The sequence below is a fragment of the Schistocerca cancellata genome, chromosome 3 (genome assembly GCF_023864275.1).
Source record: "Schistocerca cancellata isolate TAMUIC-IGC-003103 chromosome 3, iqSchCanc2.1, whole genome shotgun sequence".
Classification (NCBI taxonomy): Eukaryota; Metazoa; Arthropoda; class Insecta; order Orthoptera; family Acrididae; genus Schistocerca; species Schistocerca cancellata.
In genome coordinates this window covers 869,872,836-869,888,778 of record NC_064628.1, presented here as the reverse complement: position 1 = coordinate 869,888,778, position 15,943 = coordinate 869,872,836, and the positions used below count along the sequence as shown (strand labels likewise).

General features: G+C 38.4%; 1 protein-coding gene across 1 annotated transcript in view; it reads right to left on the bottom strand.

Annotated features, from left to right (window-relative positions):
• The window catches only part of LOC126175934 (translocation protein SEC62), a 112,673-nt gene that overhangs the window by 14,505 nt on the left and 82,225 nt on the right, over nucleotides 1–15,943 (bottom strand). Inside the window, exons 6-7 of the mRNA XM_049923012.1 lie at nucleotides 2,618–2,804; nucleotides 1,732–1,871 (exon numbers count right to left, since the gene is read on the bottom strand). Of these exons, the coding sequence (XP_049778969.1) occupies nucleotides 1,732–1,871; nucleotides 2,618–2,804 (327 nt within the window). The remainder of the gene's footprint in view (nucleotides 1–1,731; nucleotides 1,872–2,617; nucleotides 2,805–15,943) is intronic.

The following is a 15,943-nucleotide window of genomic DNA, read 5'->3' as shown; positions in this document are numbered from 1 at the left end:
GTATCGGTTCTTAACAGTCAAAAATACAAAAATTTAACTGAAAACAAAAACAATGAAAAATTCCCGAGCTTTTCCCAGTTTTCTCCCAGATGAAAAAACGTGAGTGTCAGTTCAGTAACTGCTACATACATGTAAACACTGAATGATGTAATGATTGTTCTTCCAGCACATAGTGGTGAATCCAGCAACATACCCCCGACTACTCTATACAGCACACACAAGAACAAACTGCAATGAGGGGATATTAGAGACATCTCTGCCCTTTCTGGTTTTCTTTGTACTTACAGAATTTGGAGGTCAGTGCCTGGACATCAAATTTTTAAAATGGTGCAACACGACAGTCAAAAAAATTTGAAAAACCATCTTTGAAAATTAAAAGATCGTAGTTTATTAATGATTTCCTCAGTAATCTCTGATTGTAATCATAAAGCCAGTGGTTCGAATCTCACTAGTAGCATACATTTACACTTTTTTTTCTCTCTTTCAAATTCCATATTTATTAACAAATGGAAATGTTAATTAGTAAATATAGAATAATATTTTAATACAAATATTATATTTTTATTTTTAGTTGAAAATGTCATTATTCAGAATAAATTACAGGGTGGCACAAAAACGTGAAACTTAAAAAACAAAGTCAAATACTTTGTTATGTTTAGAGACAGAACAGTATTGATGTATACATTTTTTACATTTAACAAATACGCATGCATGTATCACTACCAGTAATTAAAAATTAAAAAAAATTGTTTTAAAAATACTATTACACAATATCTCTTAATTACATTTCCATTTGTAAGTAAAAAGGGAATTAAAAAGACAGTATGCTATAAGCAAGATCAAACCAGTGAATGTAAAATCCAATTACCCTACGCACTCAGCTACCAACAATGTGACAAAGCTATTGTGGGCATCCACTGCTACAAAAATTTGAAGAACACGGCACGTAGTTTTGTCACACTGAAATATTCCCAAACTCACTAGAGCTCAATACTATTGAGGAGTGACGACATATTATGTCACTGAATATGTCTCATTTCCAAACTGACATCATGACATCAGACATTGCAGTGGATGAAATGTGGCTAGCTGTACTGGATTAAGACAACAACTAACACCTCTTTGTGACACTTTTCTAACACATTACTCCAGCATAAAATGAGAAAAAAAGATCTGCACAGTATAAAGTATATGAGTTGTCATTCACCAATCACTTTGTTTAATTTTAGGGTGGAATGGAAAATACAGTGACACACAAACCTGCCTGGTTACATTAACCTATAAAATGGCTGGTAAGAATAGAATATGTAAATGTTAATGATCCAAATCTTGCCTACTACACAATACATCATAAGTAATGTGGAATGTTAAGTGGCGCAATAGAAATTTATCAGCAAATAAAACAAACATAATATTATCACAACATTTTACTTATAAAATTTACATATGGTTTTGAAGAAAGACAACAGCAAGGTTATAAAAATATGATTAGCATGGAAGCAGTATTTCTGTTCGCCTGCTTGAAATTTACCCACTTTCTGGGAGTTTAAGAGAGATGACAGAGGAAGAGAGGATCAATGGGCGAGGTACAGAGGAGAGGGGGTGGGGGATGATGATGATTATGATGATGATGATGATGATGTAGTTCCAGTTAAAACAGAGAGGAAAAGAGAAAAAAAGAGGACGGGAGGAGACAGAGGGACAGCAGGAAGACTGAAGAGGGTAACTCACCTTCCCTCATTATCTGCTTTTGTAGATTCCTCTTTCAATTCAGGATCATCATCTTGCTTCTCATCTTCATTGTCAGAGTCCTTGTCCTTCTTCTTCTTTGGTTTTTTCTTCCCCTTTGATTCTCCTCCCTTATATTCATACTGGAATGTCGATAATACAACATTTACAATGTGAAATTCATCCAAGAAAATTAAAAATTAAATCTGTCTCATCAATTTTCTTCAAATTTTAACATTACAACAAGTAAGATGTATGAATTGATAAGAACAATCCACAATGATGTTTTGGAAGTAAAGTGTGACAGCCACAACACTTAAAAGGCAAATCCATCTAAGTTAATGGCTGCTTGTGAACTATCAGTTTCATAACCCTCCTCTTCTAAGTATTGATTATTAAGAAGCAAGGATATGCTGTATAATATATCTGTAACGTTAACTTTTTGTCCACCATTGTGGTACTACTATCAGTGACGGTGCGGCGTCTTATCAAAACACCCACAATAACATGAACTCTTCTTCTCCTTCCTTAAAATGTTCTCATAATGACATCAATGACGACTGTGTGTGTTTGTGTGTGTGTGTGTGTGTGTGTGTGTGTGTGTGTGTATAAAAACTTTTTTTTTAGCTCCAAAGAGTTCACTGTTGTTCAGATGACTGTTACTAGCCAAACACCTCAACTACACATTGTGCAGCTACTTCCCTTCCTTCCACTGTCAACAGGTTAGTTGCCTATTTGATCAATTTTCTATTTTACCATAAACCTTAGGAGCTAAAAAATGTGATTGCTCTTTCTATAAAATGGCGTGCAAAATTAAATTTTTAGATATTAGTTATTATAAATTATTAAAATTTAACGCAAAGTTCAGAAAAAGTACAGATAAACCCACCTGATACAAGGGCCAGAATGATGCCAGAAAACCAACATCTTCAGTTAGGTTTGGTAATAACCAAAGATGATGTTTGCCAAGAGTAAGTGCCCAGAGCAGACAAAAGACAATCAGTCTCAAAACTGCCAGTGCTATGATAAAAACTAAAAATCCAGCTGCTGCAACACTAAGGTAGTAGACACCCTTCCTGCAAACATGATGTAAAAATGAAGTGAGGAGATGTGAATCCAAAGGTTTGTATGTTTAAATACAATTTCAGGTGTTGTTACTGTCGGAAAAATGCAGTATTTCATGCCAGCTTTCAGTTGACAAATTCCCACCAAAGACAATAACATAGTCCCAAAAACAACAACAAATTTTGAAAACAATCACTTACAAATAATTTGCAATATGAAACCACAAAGTACCTTATACACAAGTTAACTTGTAATGATTACTACATTTATGCTAACTTAAACATTATAGCTTTACAGCCAAGTAACTACAAAAGCCAAACAATCAAATAAAAATTAGAAATCGTGTGCAAAAGTCAGTTATTTCCTAATGTGTTTGGGAACTGTTATTACAGACCAATGGCGAAGGTTCAGCAAACTGCATGTGCAGGGAGGGATGTGTAACAGCTAAAGAAAGCCTGTTTTTAATGTGATACATATACTCAATGTTTGCAACGAAAGATGATGAAATTCAAATGTGTTTCACCAACAAACAGTCACCAGGGTATGAAGAGAGAGCTGCATGTGCTCAACCAAGTCTATGACTGAAGAAGTCAAAATGCACTACATTCCTACACTGCCATTAATAAATAACATGTTGTAGCACATCTGATTTGGGCAGATTGGAGGCACAACACTAATGATATCACCCAAAGCTCTTAGTATCTACAAACAAATAATTATCAACTGGCTACAGTCTCATAGTTTATTGAAAATGAATGCCAAAATATCTCACTGTGAGATTTGGGATCCGAGTGTTGAGTTTGCAACAACCGATGCAGTTTAAATAACAAGTTTATACTTCTTAAAATTTCCTTTAACCATAGAATGGCAGTAGATGAAACATGGTGCACATGTAAATAACTGTTGAGCAAATAACACTACCCAGTGGGAATTTCCATGTCACAAACAAACTGGCCCTTTTCTCGCTATTTGATCCACATGGTACATTAATGTCAAGAAGGGAGAATCTACTACTTATTCCCACTACATTACATTCTTTGCAATGTTGTGCTGTTCCATCAGGAACACATGGCCTGACTCTTTGAGTGAAGAGGTAAATTTGTTGCACAAAAAAGTGTGATCATATGCAGCTGAAAGGACAACAGAAATTATTCACAACCTGAAAAGCAAGGTTTCTCATCACACTCCATACCCCCAGGACTTATTGGCTTGTAGGTACCTCGTTCTTCGCAAATTGAATCACAGGTTTCTTATGGACTGAGGTGTGACAGAGGCAGTGACGCAAGGATACATCTGGCACCCAAGAGATATTTAGGAATGGAGTATAAAATACACTGGCTGGAAAAAGAAATGAAGCACCCAGAAGGAAAGGAGGAACGGAAATGAAACTTCATGGGTTGAGAGGATACATAGTGTTATATCAGTGATCACATTATCTAGCCAAATTCACAAAGAACTTGGCAGCATGAGCCCACTTATCAGCATGACATTGCACCCCCTCTGGCCTACAGGCGTACAATTATTTGGTTGCAAAGAGTGTCAAAAGCCATTGTATCGCCTTCTGAAGCAAGATTGCCCACAACGGTCGTAACTGGTACTTGGTAACCTGGATACTGAAACAGAGTTATCAAGCTCTCATTTGAGCTGATCCATGCATTTTCTATTGGAGGCATATACAGGGGTCTTGTTTGCCACAGGAGTACCTCAACATCACACAGACAGTTCATAAGAGACATGTGCTATGTCTCAACGAGCACTATCCTGTTGAAAAATGGCGTCACAATACTGAGGAATGAGGGGTAACATTTGAGGGTGCAGGATGTCTGTGAGGTACGGTTATGCTGTCAGGAGTTAACTTAATCACTACCACTTGTAACTGTAAGTCATACCCAATGGCTCTCCACACTATTATGTCAAGAGTAACACTGCTGTGTCTCCCCAAACTATTTGAAGGGCAGAAAGGACCTCTTCCCAGGTGACCACCATACTCACCGATAGTGGTCATCCGGGATAGCGCAGAACCATGATTCACTGCTGAACGCAATGCGATGCCATTCATCAGCAGTTCATGTTTCTCGGTCATGGTACCACTCCAAATGCCACAATACAGAAATCGTCCGTTGTGGTGGTGATACGAGTTCAACAAGAACCTTGATGATGAGTACACCTGTCCTCATGTGTCTGTCACATACGAATGCCCCAAAGTTCTACATATTACACAATTCGAGCAGCCGGCCGAGTGGAGATCAACAATGAGGCCCCTTTCAAACTGTTCAGATGGCACAGTCTTACACGAGTAAGAGGCATCTCCGTGTCCTTCACAGCGATCACTTGACATCTGTCACCATCCCTGCCCATTATATACCCTAGTAGGCATGTTAACAACTCTAAATATGAACATCACTAATGCACTCTGGTGGCCCTTTTACCTGTTGCAGATAATTGTAACTCTTAATAGTTTGCATTTCTTTTCTGTCTTCCTTAGACAAGCCTTTTGCAGATCTTAGAAATTTCATATCTGATGCTTCTAGTTGCTGTAAATCTTTATGTCACAGTGTCCAATTTTTTGTTCCATATAACAAAGTAGGAATTGCCATGACTTTATATAATGTCAGTTGTCGCTCTTTGTTTTATCCTTAAGTGTTGTTCTTATAGTGACACATATACATTGTTAAGTATGATTTTCTTCTGTGGATCCTTATTTTGATCATACGATATTTCACATCCTAAATACCTTGAATGGGCTACCTGTTCTATTAGTTTATTACTGAAGATGTTCATACCGAGTGGTTTTAGTTTTATTTACTGATGTAGTCAGATCGCATTTACCTCATTTAGTTTATGTACTCCCATTTATAATTTATCTTTGCAGTCTTGTATGATAACTTGATCATCCACAAATACCATTGTGTTAATATATTTATTCCTCCCAATATTATGGTAGAATTAGGAATCCAACCAATAACCTAAAAGGCAATACATTACAAAGAAAAATGGAGAGAACTTGTACTTCACATGTCACCACAAAGACTTCCTAAATTTACAATGCATTATAAACCACGGGCCAAAGGAGTGTGGGAAAACTGAGAATATGATATGAGACTAGAACAGGTGCTAGGCCTAACCCTGGAATGGCAGAAGCAAAAAAAAGAAGAAGAAGAATAGTTTACATCCCCACCCCCAATGGTGTTTATGTGTATGAAGTTACAGTTGGAACTGACCAACTCACACAAATACCTTGGTGTAACACTTTGTAGGGATATGAAATAGAATGATCATATAGGCTCAGCTGTGGGCAAAGTAGGTGGTACACTTCAGTTTATTGATAGAATCTGGGGGAAGTACAATCAATTTAAAAAGGAGATTGCTTACAAATCACTTGTGTGACCCATTCTGGAATATTGCTTAAGTGTGTGGGACCCATACCATATTGAATGTATACAAAGAAGGGAAGTATGAATCCTCACAAGTTGGTTTGACCTGTGGGAGAGTGTAACCAAGATCCTGAAGAAACTGAACTGGCAGACTCTCGAAAATAGTTGTAAACTAACCCAAGAAAGTCTACTGACAAAGTTTCAAGAACTGGCTTTAAATGACAACTATAGGAATATACTACAAGCCCTTACATATCACTCACATAGGGATTGTGAGGGTGAGATTAGAATAATTACACCACATACAGAGGCATTCAAACAATCATTCTTCCTGTGCTCCATACATGACTGGAACAGGAAGATGCCCTAATAACTGTTATACTGGGATGTAGTCTCTCCCATGCACTTCACAGTGGTTTGCAGATTACAAATGTAGATGTAGCTGTAGATGTAAACACTGTAATCTGACGATCTCTTCTGGGTGCTTCACTTTCTTTTGTCAGACAGTGTATATTATACTGAGCGACTCGTAAATGATGATGATTATTCTTGAAAAATAAAACATACAACTCAGAAAAATACTATTAATCTGCTTGTGTGTGTGTGTGTGTGTGTGTGTGTGTGTGTGTGTGTGTGGATGGGTCCACGAGGGAAAGAGGGGGAGCTGCGTGGCCAGAGGGAGAGAGAGTGCCAAAACAGATTCACATATCATCAATAAATATGTTTCACAACAGATGTTGGTGCAGTAATGCCGGATTATCTGTTCCATCATCAAAAGATAATATTAAAAATGGAGTATGGGAGGAATACATTCAATGACAGAGATTTTTTTGCAAGGAAAACTGAAAAATGCAAACACAATGTATTAAATATTATATAGGTCTTATATGTTAAGAAACTTGGGTCAACACAATCACTGCCAATTGCTTTAAATGGATTTCACTTATGACTATCTTTTTTTATACATCCCATGGTGGTGTAGTATGTGAATATTAGACACAAACGGACACGTTCAATGTGCAGTGCCTGGCTGTTAATAAGCGTTTAATTTTATGAATATGAAAGTCATTATTTACATTGTTCTGCAAGTGGCTAGGAAAATCAGTTTGTAGCCTGGAGAAAAGTAAACACATACTGTCATGCCTTTTAAAACATTACAGTGTTGTTGTTGCTGCTGTGGTCTTTAGTCTAGAGACTGGTTTGATGCAGATCTCCATGCTACTCTATCCTGCGCAAGCTTCTTCATCTCTTAGTAACTACTGCAACCTACATCCTTCTGAATCTGCTTAGTGTATTCATCTCTTGGTCTCCCCCTACGATTTTTACCCTCCACGCTGCCTTCCAATACTAAATTGGTGATCCCTTGATGCCTCAAAATGCACCCTACCAACTGATCCCTTCTTCTAGTCAAGTTGTGTCACAAATTCCTCTTCTCCCGTATTCTATTCAGTACCTCCTCACTAGTTACGAGATCTACCCATCTAATCTTTAGCATTATTCTGTAGCACCACATTTTGAAAGCTTCTATTCTCTTCTTGTCTGAACTGTTGTATTTATCGTCCATGTTTCACTTCTATAGATGGCTACACTCCAGACAAATACTTTCAGAAAGGACATCCTGACATGTAAATCTATACCCGATGCTAACAAATTTCTCTTCTTCAGAAAAGCTATCCTTGCCATAGCCAGTCTACATTTTATATCCTCTCTACTTTGACCATCATCAGTTATTTTGCTCCCCAAATAGCAAAACTCATTTACTACTTTAAGTGTTTTATTTCCTAATCTAATTCCCTCAGCATCACTTGATTTAATTCAACTACATTCCATTACCCTCATTTTACTTTTGCTGATATTCATCTTATATTCTCCTTCCAAGACACTGTCCATTCTGTTCAACTGCTCTTCCAGCTACTTTGCTGTCTCTGACAGAATTACAATGTCATCAGCGAACCTCAAAATTTTTATTTCTTCTCCATGGATTTTAATTCCTACTCCAAATTTTTCTTTTGTTTCCTTTTCTGCTTGCTCAATATACAGATTGAATTACATCAGGGATAGGCTACAAGCCTGTCTCACTCCCTTCTCAACTATTGCTTCCGTTTTGTGCCACTTGACTAGTATAACTGCCTTCTGTACAAATTGAAAATAGCCTTTTGCTCCCTGTGTTTTACTTCTGCCATCTTTACAATTTGAAAGAAAGTATTCCAGTCAACACTGTCAAAAGATTTCTCAAAGTCTACAAATGCTACAAACATAGGTTTGCCTTTTCTTAATGTATCTTCTAAGATAAGTTATAGGGTCAGTATTGCCTCACATGTTCCAACGTTTCTATGGAATCCAAACTTATTTTCCCCGAAGTCGGCTTCTACCAGTTTTTCCATTCGTCTGTAAAGAATTCGTGTCAGTATTTTGCAGTTGTGACATATTAAACTGATAGTTCTGTAATTTTTGCACCAGTCAACACCTGCTTTCTTTGGGACTGGAATTATTATATTCTTCTTGAAGTCTGAGGGTATTTTGCCTGTCTGATACATCTTGCTTGCCAGCTGGTAGAGTTTTGTCATGGCCGGCTCTCCCAAGACTATCAGCAGCTCTAATGAAATGATGTCTACTCCCAGGGCCTTGTTTCAACATAGTTCTTCCAGTGTTCTGTCAAATTCTTCACACATTATCGTATGTCCCATTTCATCTCCATCTACGTTCTCTTCCATATCCATAATATTGCCCTCAAGTTCACTGCCCTTGTATAGACACTCTATATACTCCTTCCACCTTTCTGCTTCCCTGTCTTGGCTTGGAACTGGTTTTCCATCCAATCTCTTGATACTCAGACAGGTGGTTCTCTTTTCTCCAAAGGTCTCTTTAATTTTCCTGTAGGCAGTAACAATCTTACCCCTAATGAGATAAGCCTCTACATCCTTACATTTGTCCTCTAGCCATCGTTGCTTAGCCATTTTGCACTTCCTGCTGATCTCATTTTTGAGATTTTTGTATTCCTTTTTGCCTGCTTCACTTACTGCATTTTTATATTTTCTCCTTTCATCAATTAAATTCAATATCTCTTCTGTTACCCAAGGATTTCTACTACCTCTCATCTTTTTACCTATTTGATCCTCTGCTGCCTTCACTATTTCATCTCTCAAAGTTAAACATCCTTCTTCTACTGTATTTCTTTTTTCCGTTCTTGTCAATCGTTCCCTAATGCTCTCTCTGAAACTCTCTGCAACCTCTGGTTCTTTCAGTTTATCCATGTTCCATCTACTTATATTCCTACCTTTTCGCAGTTTCTTCAGTTTTAATCTACAGTTCATAACCAACAGATTGTGGTCCGAGTCCACATCTGCTCCTGGTAATATCTTACAATTTAAAACCTGCTTCCTAAATCTCTTTCTTACCATTATATAACCTATCTAAAACCTTCCAGTGTCTCCAGGCCTCTTCCATGTATACAACCTTCTTTCATGATTCTTAAACAAAGTGTTAGCTATGCTCTGTGCAAAATTCTACCAGGTGGCTTCCTCTTTCGTTCCTTACCCCCCCCCCCCCCCCCCGCCCCCCTCACCCAAAATTCCATATTCACCAGCTACTTTTCCTTCTCCAACTATCAAATTCCAGTCCCCCACGACTATTAAATTTTCGTCTCCCTTCACCACCTGAATAATTTCTTTTATCACATCATATATTTCTTCAATCTCATCATTGTCTGTGGAGCTAGTTGGTATATAAACTTATACCACTGTGGTAGGCGCGAGCTTTAAGGGATCTGACATTCCATACTCTATTTTTTTTTTTGATCTGTAGAATGCCAGTTTTCTTCCTTCTGATAATTACATCCTCCTGAGTAGTCCCTGCCCAGAGATCCGAATGGGGGACTATTTTACCTCCAGAATATTTTACCCAAGAGGACGCCATCATCATTTGACCATGCATAAAGTTCTGTGCCCTCGGGAAAAATTACGGATGTAGTTTCCCCTTGCTTTCAGCCGTTTGCAGTACCAGCACAGCAAGGCCATTTTGGTTAATGTTACAAGGCCAGATCAGTCAATCATCCAGACTGTTGCCTCTGCAACTACTGAAAAGGCTGCTACCCCTCTTCAGGATCTACACATTTGTTGGGCATCTCAACAGATACCCCTCCACTGTCGTTGCACATACGGTACAATTATCTCTATTGCTGGGGCACGCAAGCATCCCTATTGAGGGAAGGGTAAACTGGCAGGGTTGTTAGCAAAATCCATAAGGGGGCGACACTAGTACTCATGGATGTACCTCTTTTTTAGACTAATATCAGTGTCCCCCCCCATGAACCATGGACCTTGCCATTGGTGGGGAGGCTTGCGTGCCTCAGCGATACAGATAGCCGTACCGTAGGTACAACCACAACGGAGGGGTATCTGTTGAGAGGCCAGACAAACGTGTGGTTCCTGAAGAGAGGCAGCAGCCTTTTCAGTAGTTGCAGGGGCAACAGTCTGGATGATTGACTGATCTGGCCTTGTAACAATAACCAAAACGGCCTTGCTGTGCTAGTACTGCGAACGGCTGAAAGCAAGGGGAAACTACGGCCGTAATTTTTTCCGAGGGCATGCAGCTTTACTGTATGGTTAAATGATGATGGCGTCCTCTTGGGTAAAATATTCCGGAGGTAAAATAGTCCCCCATTCGGATCTCCGGGCGGGGACTACTCAAGAGGATGTCGTTATCAGGAGAAAGAAAACTGGCGTTCTACGGATCGGAGTGTGGAATGTCAGATCCCTTAATCGGGCAGGTAGGTTAGAAAATTTAAAAAGGGAAATGGATAGGTTAAAGTTAGATATAGTGGGAATTAGTGAAGTTCGGTGGCAGGAGGAACAAGACTTCTGGTCAGGTGACTACAGGGTTATAAACACAAAGTCAAATAGGGGTAATGCAGGAGTAGGTTTAATAATGAATAGGAAAATAGGAATGCGGGTAAGCTACTACAAACAGCATAGTGAACGCATTATTGTGGCCAAGATAGATACGAAGCCCACATCTACTACAGTAGTACAAGTTTATATGCCAACTAGCTCTGCAGATGACGAAGAAATTGAAGAAATGTATGATGATATAAAAGAAATTATTCAGATAGTGAAGGGAGACGAAAATTTAATAGTCATGGGTGACTGGAATACGGTAGTAGGAAAAGGGAGAGAAGGAAACGTAGTAGCTGAATATGGATTGGGGCTAAGAAATGAAAGAGGAAGCCGCCTGGTAGAATTTTGCACAGAGCACAACTTAATCATAGCTAACACTTGGTTTAAGAATCATGATAGAAGGTTGTATACATGGAAGAACCCTGGAGATACTAAAAGGTATCAGATAGATTATATAATGGTAAGACAGAGATTTAGGAACCAGGTTTTAAATTGTAAGACATTTCCAGGGGCAGATGTGGACTCTGACCACAATCTATTGGTTATGACCTGTAGACTAAAACTGAAGAAACTGCAAAAAGGTGGGAATTTAAGGAGATGGGACCTGGATAAACTGAAAGAACCAGAGGTTGTACAGAGTTTCAGGGAGAGCATAAGGGAACAATTGACAGGAATGGGGGAAAGAAATACAGCAGAAGAAGAATGGGTAGCTTTGAGGGATGAAGTAGTGAAGGCAGCAGAGGATCAAGTAGGTAAAAAGACGAGGGCTAGTAGAAATCCTTGGGTAACAGAAGAAATATTGAATTTAATTGATGAAAGGAGAAAATATAAAAATGCAGTAAATGAAGCACGCAAAAAGGAATACAAACGTCTCAAAAATGTGATCGACAAGAAGTGCAAAATGGCTAAGCAGGGATGGCTAGAGGACAAATGTAAGGATGTAGAGGCTTATCTCACTAGGGGTAAGATAGATACTGCCTACAGGAAAATTAAAGAGACCTTTGGAGATAAGAGAACCACTTGTATGAACATCAAGAGCTCAGATGGAAATCCAGTTCTAAGCAAAGAAGGGAAAGCAGAAAGGTGGGAGGAGTATATAGAGGGTCTATACAAGGGCGATGTACTTGAGGACAATATTATGGAAATGGAAGAGGATGTAGATGTAGATGAAGATGAAATGGGAGATACGATACTGCGTGAAGAGTTTGACAGAGCACTGAAAGATCTGAGTCGAAACAAGGCCCTCGGAGTAGACAACATTCCAGTAGAACTACTGACGGCCTTGGGAGAGCCAGTCCTGACAAAACTCTACCATCTGGTGAGCAAGATGTATGAAACAGGCGAAATACCCTCAGACTTCAAGAAGAATATAATCATTCCAATCCCAAAGAAAGCAGGTGTTGACAGATGTGAAAATTACCGAACAATCAGTTTAATAAGCCACAGCTGCAAAATACTAACACGAATTCTTTACAGACGAATGGAAAAACTGGTAGAAGCCGACCTCGGGGAAGATCAGTTTGGATTCCGTAGAAATACTGGAACACGTGAGGCAATACTGACCTTACGACTTATCTTAGAAGAAAGATTAAGGAAAGGCAAACCTACATTTCTAGCATTTGTAGACTTAGAGAAAGCTTTTGACAATGTTGACTGGAATACTCTCTTTCAAATTCTAAAGGTGGCAGGGGTAAAATACAGGGAGCAAAAGGCTATTTACAATTTGTACAGAAACCAGATGGCAGTTATAAGAGTCGAGGGGCATGAGACGGAAGCAGCGGTTGGGAAGGGAGTGAGACAGGGTTGTAGCCTCTCCCCAATGTTATTCAATCTGTATATTGAGCAAGCAGTAAAGGAAACAAAAGAAAAATTTGGAGTAGGTATTAAAATCTATGGAGAAGAAATAAAAACTTTGAGGTTCGCCGATGACATTGTAATTCTGTCAGAGACAGCAAAGGACTTGGAAGAGCAGTTGAACGGAATGGATGGTGTCTTGAAGGGAGGATATAAGATGAACATCAACAAAAGCAAAACGAGGATAATGGAATGTAGTCGAATTAAGTCGGGTGATGCTGAGGGATTTAGATTAGGAAATGAGACACTTAAAGTAGTAAAGGACTTTTGCTATATGGGGAGCAAAATAACTGATGATGGTCGAAGTAGAGAGGATATAAAATGTAGACTGGCAATGGCAAGGAAAGCGTTTCTGAAGAAGAGAAATTTGTTAACATCGAGTATAGATTTAAGTGTCAGGAAGTCGTTTCTGAAAGTATTTGTATGGAGTGTAGCCATGTATGGACGTGAAACATGGACGGTAAATAGTTTGGACAAGAAGAGAATAGAAGCTTTTGAAATGTGGTGCTACAGAAGAATGCTGAAGATTAGATGGGTAGATCACATAACTAATGAGGAAGTATTGAATAGGATTGGGGAGAAGAGAAGTTTGTGGCACAACTTGACCAGAAGAAGGGATCGGTTGGTAGGACATGTTCTGAGGCATCAAGGGATCACCAATTAAGTATTGGAAGGCAGCGTGGAGGGTAAAAATCGTAGGGGGAGACCAAGAGATGAATACACTAAGCAGATTCAGAAGGATGTAGGTTGCAGTAGGTACTGGGAGATGAAGAAGCTTGCACAGGATAGAGTAGCATGGAGAGCTGCATCAAACCAGTCTCAGGACTGAAGACAACAACAACAACAACAACAACAACAACATCAGTGTCCAATGAGAAGTTCAGGCAGGCAGGCAGGCAGGCAGGCGCTAGAGAGGTCCAAAACTCACAAGATTCTAAAAACAGTAAAGTAAATAATAATGTTACCAGATTTAACCAAAATATTGGTGGATTAAAGAAAAAAGTAGATTCTCACAAAAGTAAAGTAAAAAATAATGTTACCATTTTTCACCAAAATATTCCAGGATTGAAGAATAAAGTAGATGAGCTCCTGGTTTGTTTAGATGACACTGAATCTGATAATGTAATAGATATACTATGCCTGTCTGAGCATCACATTGTGTCTGATACGGAAAAGGTAAATATCAGTGGTTATACACTAGCTGCACATATGAGTAGAGAGAATAAGGTGAGAGGAGGAGTTGCCATATATGTCAAAAGTTATCACTGTGTAAAAATCTTAGATACAAAAAAGTTTTGTCTAGAGCATGTGCATGTCAACTTAAATTGAAGGAGGGTTCTTTCATAATTGTAACAGTCTATAGGTCCCCTTCAGGAAACTTTCATTTATTCTTGGAAAACTTGGATGCCTTGTTGTGCTATCTGTCAGATAGGGGAAAGCGAATTATTATTTGTGGGGACTTCAATGTTGATTCACTGAAAGAGTGTAATAGGAAGAATGACCTGGAATTCTTGTTCGGTTCTTTCAATCTGACGTCTGTCATTGATTTTTCTACTCGGGTAGTCAAGGACAGCAGTACATTGATAGATAACACTTTTATAGACCAAGATAAGTTTAAAAACATAAATTCTTGTCCTGTTGAGAATGACCTTTCTGATCATGGTGCTCAGCTAGTTGCAGTATATGACATAGCTCCGTTCAGTAATTCAGAACTACCCTCCAAAGTTGTGCGTTCAATTAATGACTCAACAACTAGAAATTTCAGGGAAAATCTTCAGCAGTTAGACTAGGATGAGGTGTACAAGGAACCTGATGCTAATTTAAAATATAACTTATTTCATGATACACTTTTAAGATAATCTGAAAACTGTTTCCCCAAGAAAGTAGTTAAATCTAATTATAAGAAACCATGCAAAAAACCCTGGCTTCCTAAAGGAATAAAAATATCTTGTAACCACAAAAAGGAACTGTATCTAACAACAAGAAATAGTAATGACCCAGAAACAGCCAAATATTACAAAAACTACTGTGCTACATTAGGAAAGGTTATTAAAAAGTCCAGAAGCATGTGCATCATGTCTGAGATTAATACCTCTGATAAAAAAAATCAAAACAATTTGGAATATTATTACAAGGGAGACTGGGCAACCAAGAGTACAGGATGACAGCATTACCATCAAAGCGAATGGAAATGTGAAAAACAAGCCGGAAGCCGAAAACATTTTGAATAATCATTTTTTAAATGTCGTAGAGAAAATAGGATCAAAATGTTCATTACAAGAAGCAAGGCAGATAATGGAAGAGGCCTTACCTACACAATTTGATACAACTTACAATTCCACCACCTCTCCTTCTGAAATTAGGAAGATAATGAACTCTCAAGAATAAAAGCTCACATGGAATTGATGGCATTTCCAGCAGGATAATAAAAGCTTGTTCCCAAGAGATAAGTGGGATTCTTAGCCACATATGTAATAGCTCTCTGAAGCAGGGTATTTTCCCAGCCAATCTCTCTTCTGACAGCCTTACCCAAAATTCTTGAAAAAGTAGTGTATTGTAGAGTAGCTTCACACCTTTGTAAAAATAAAGTTTTAATAAAATGGCAGTTTGGTTTCCAGAAAGGTTTTTCAATGGAAAAATGCTATATATACTTTCACTAATGAAATATTAAATGCTCTGAGTAACCGGAAGTCACCCGTTGGGATTTTTTGTGATATCTCAAAGGCTTTTGATTGTGAGAATCATGGAACACTTCTAGATAAGCTCACGTACTATGGTATGAATGGGGCAGCACTCAAATGGTTCAAATCATCCCTAATTGGAAGAGTGCAGAAAGTTGAAGTAAGCAGTTCACATAATATGCAAAAAACTGGTGATTTCTCAAACTGGGGAACAACCAAGAATGGGGTTCGCAAGGTTTGGTCTTGGGTCCTCTGCTGTTCTTAATATATATTAATGACGTGCCATTCTATATTCACAAAGCTACAAAGCTGATACTTTTTGTCGATGATAGAAGTATAGCTATCA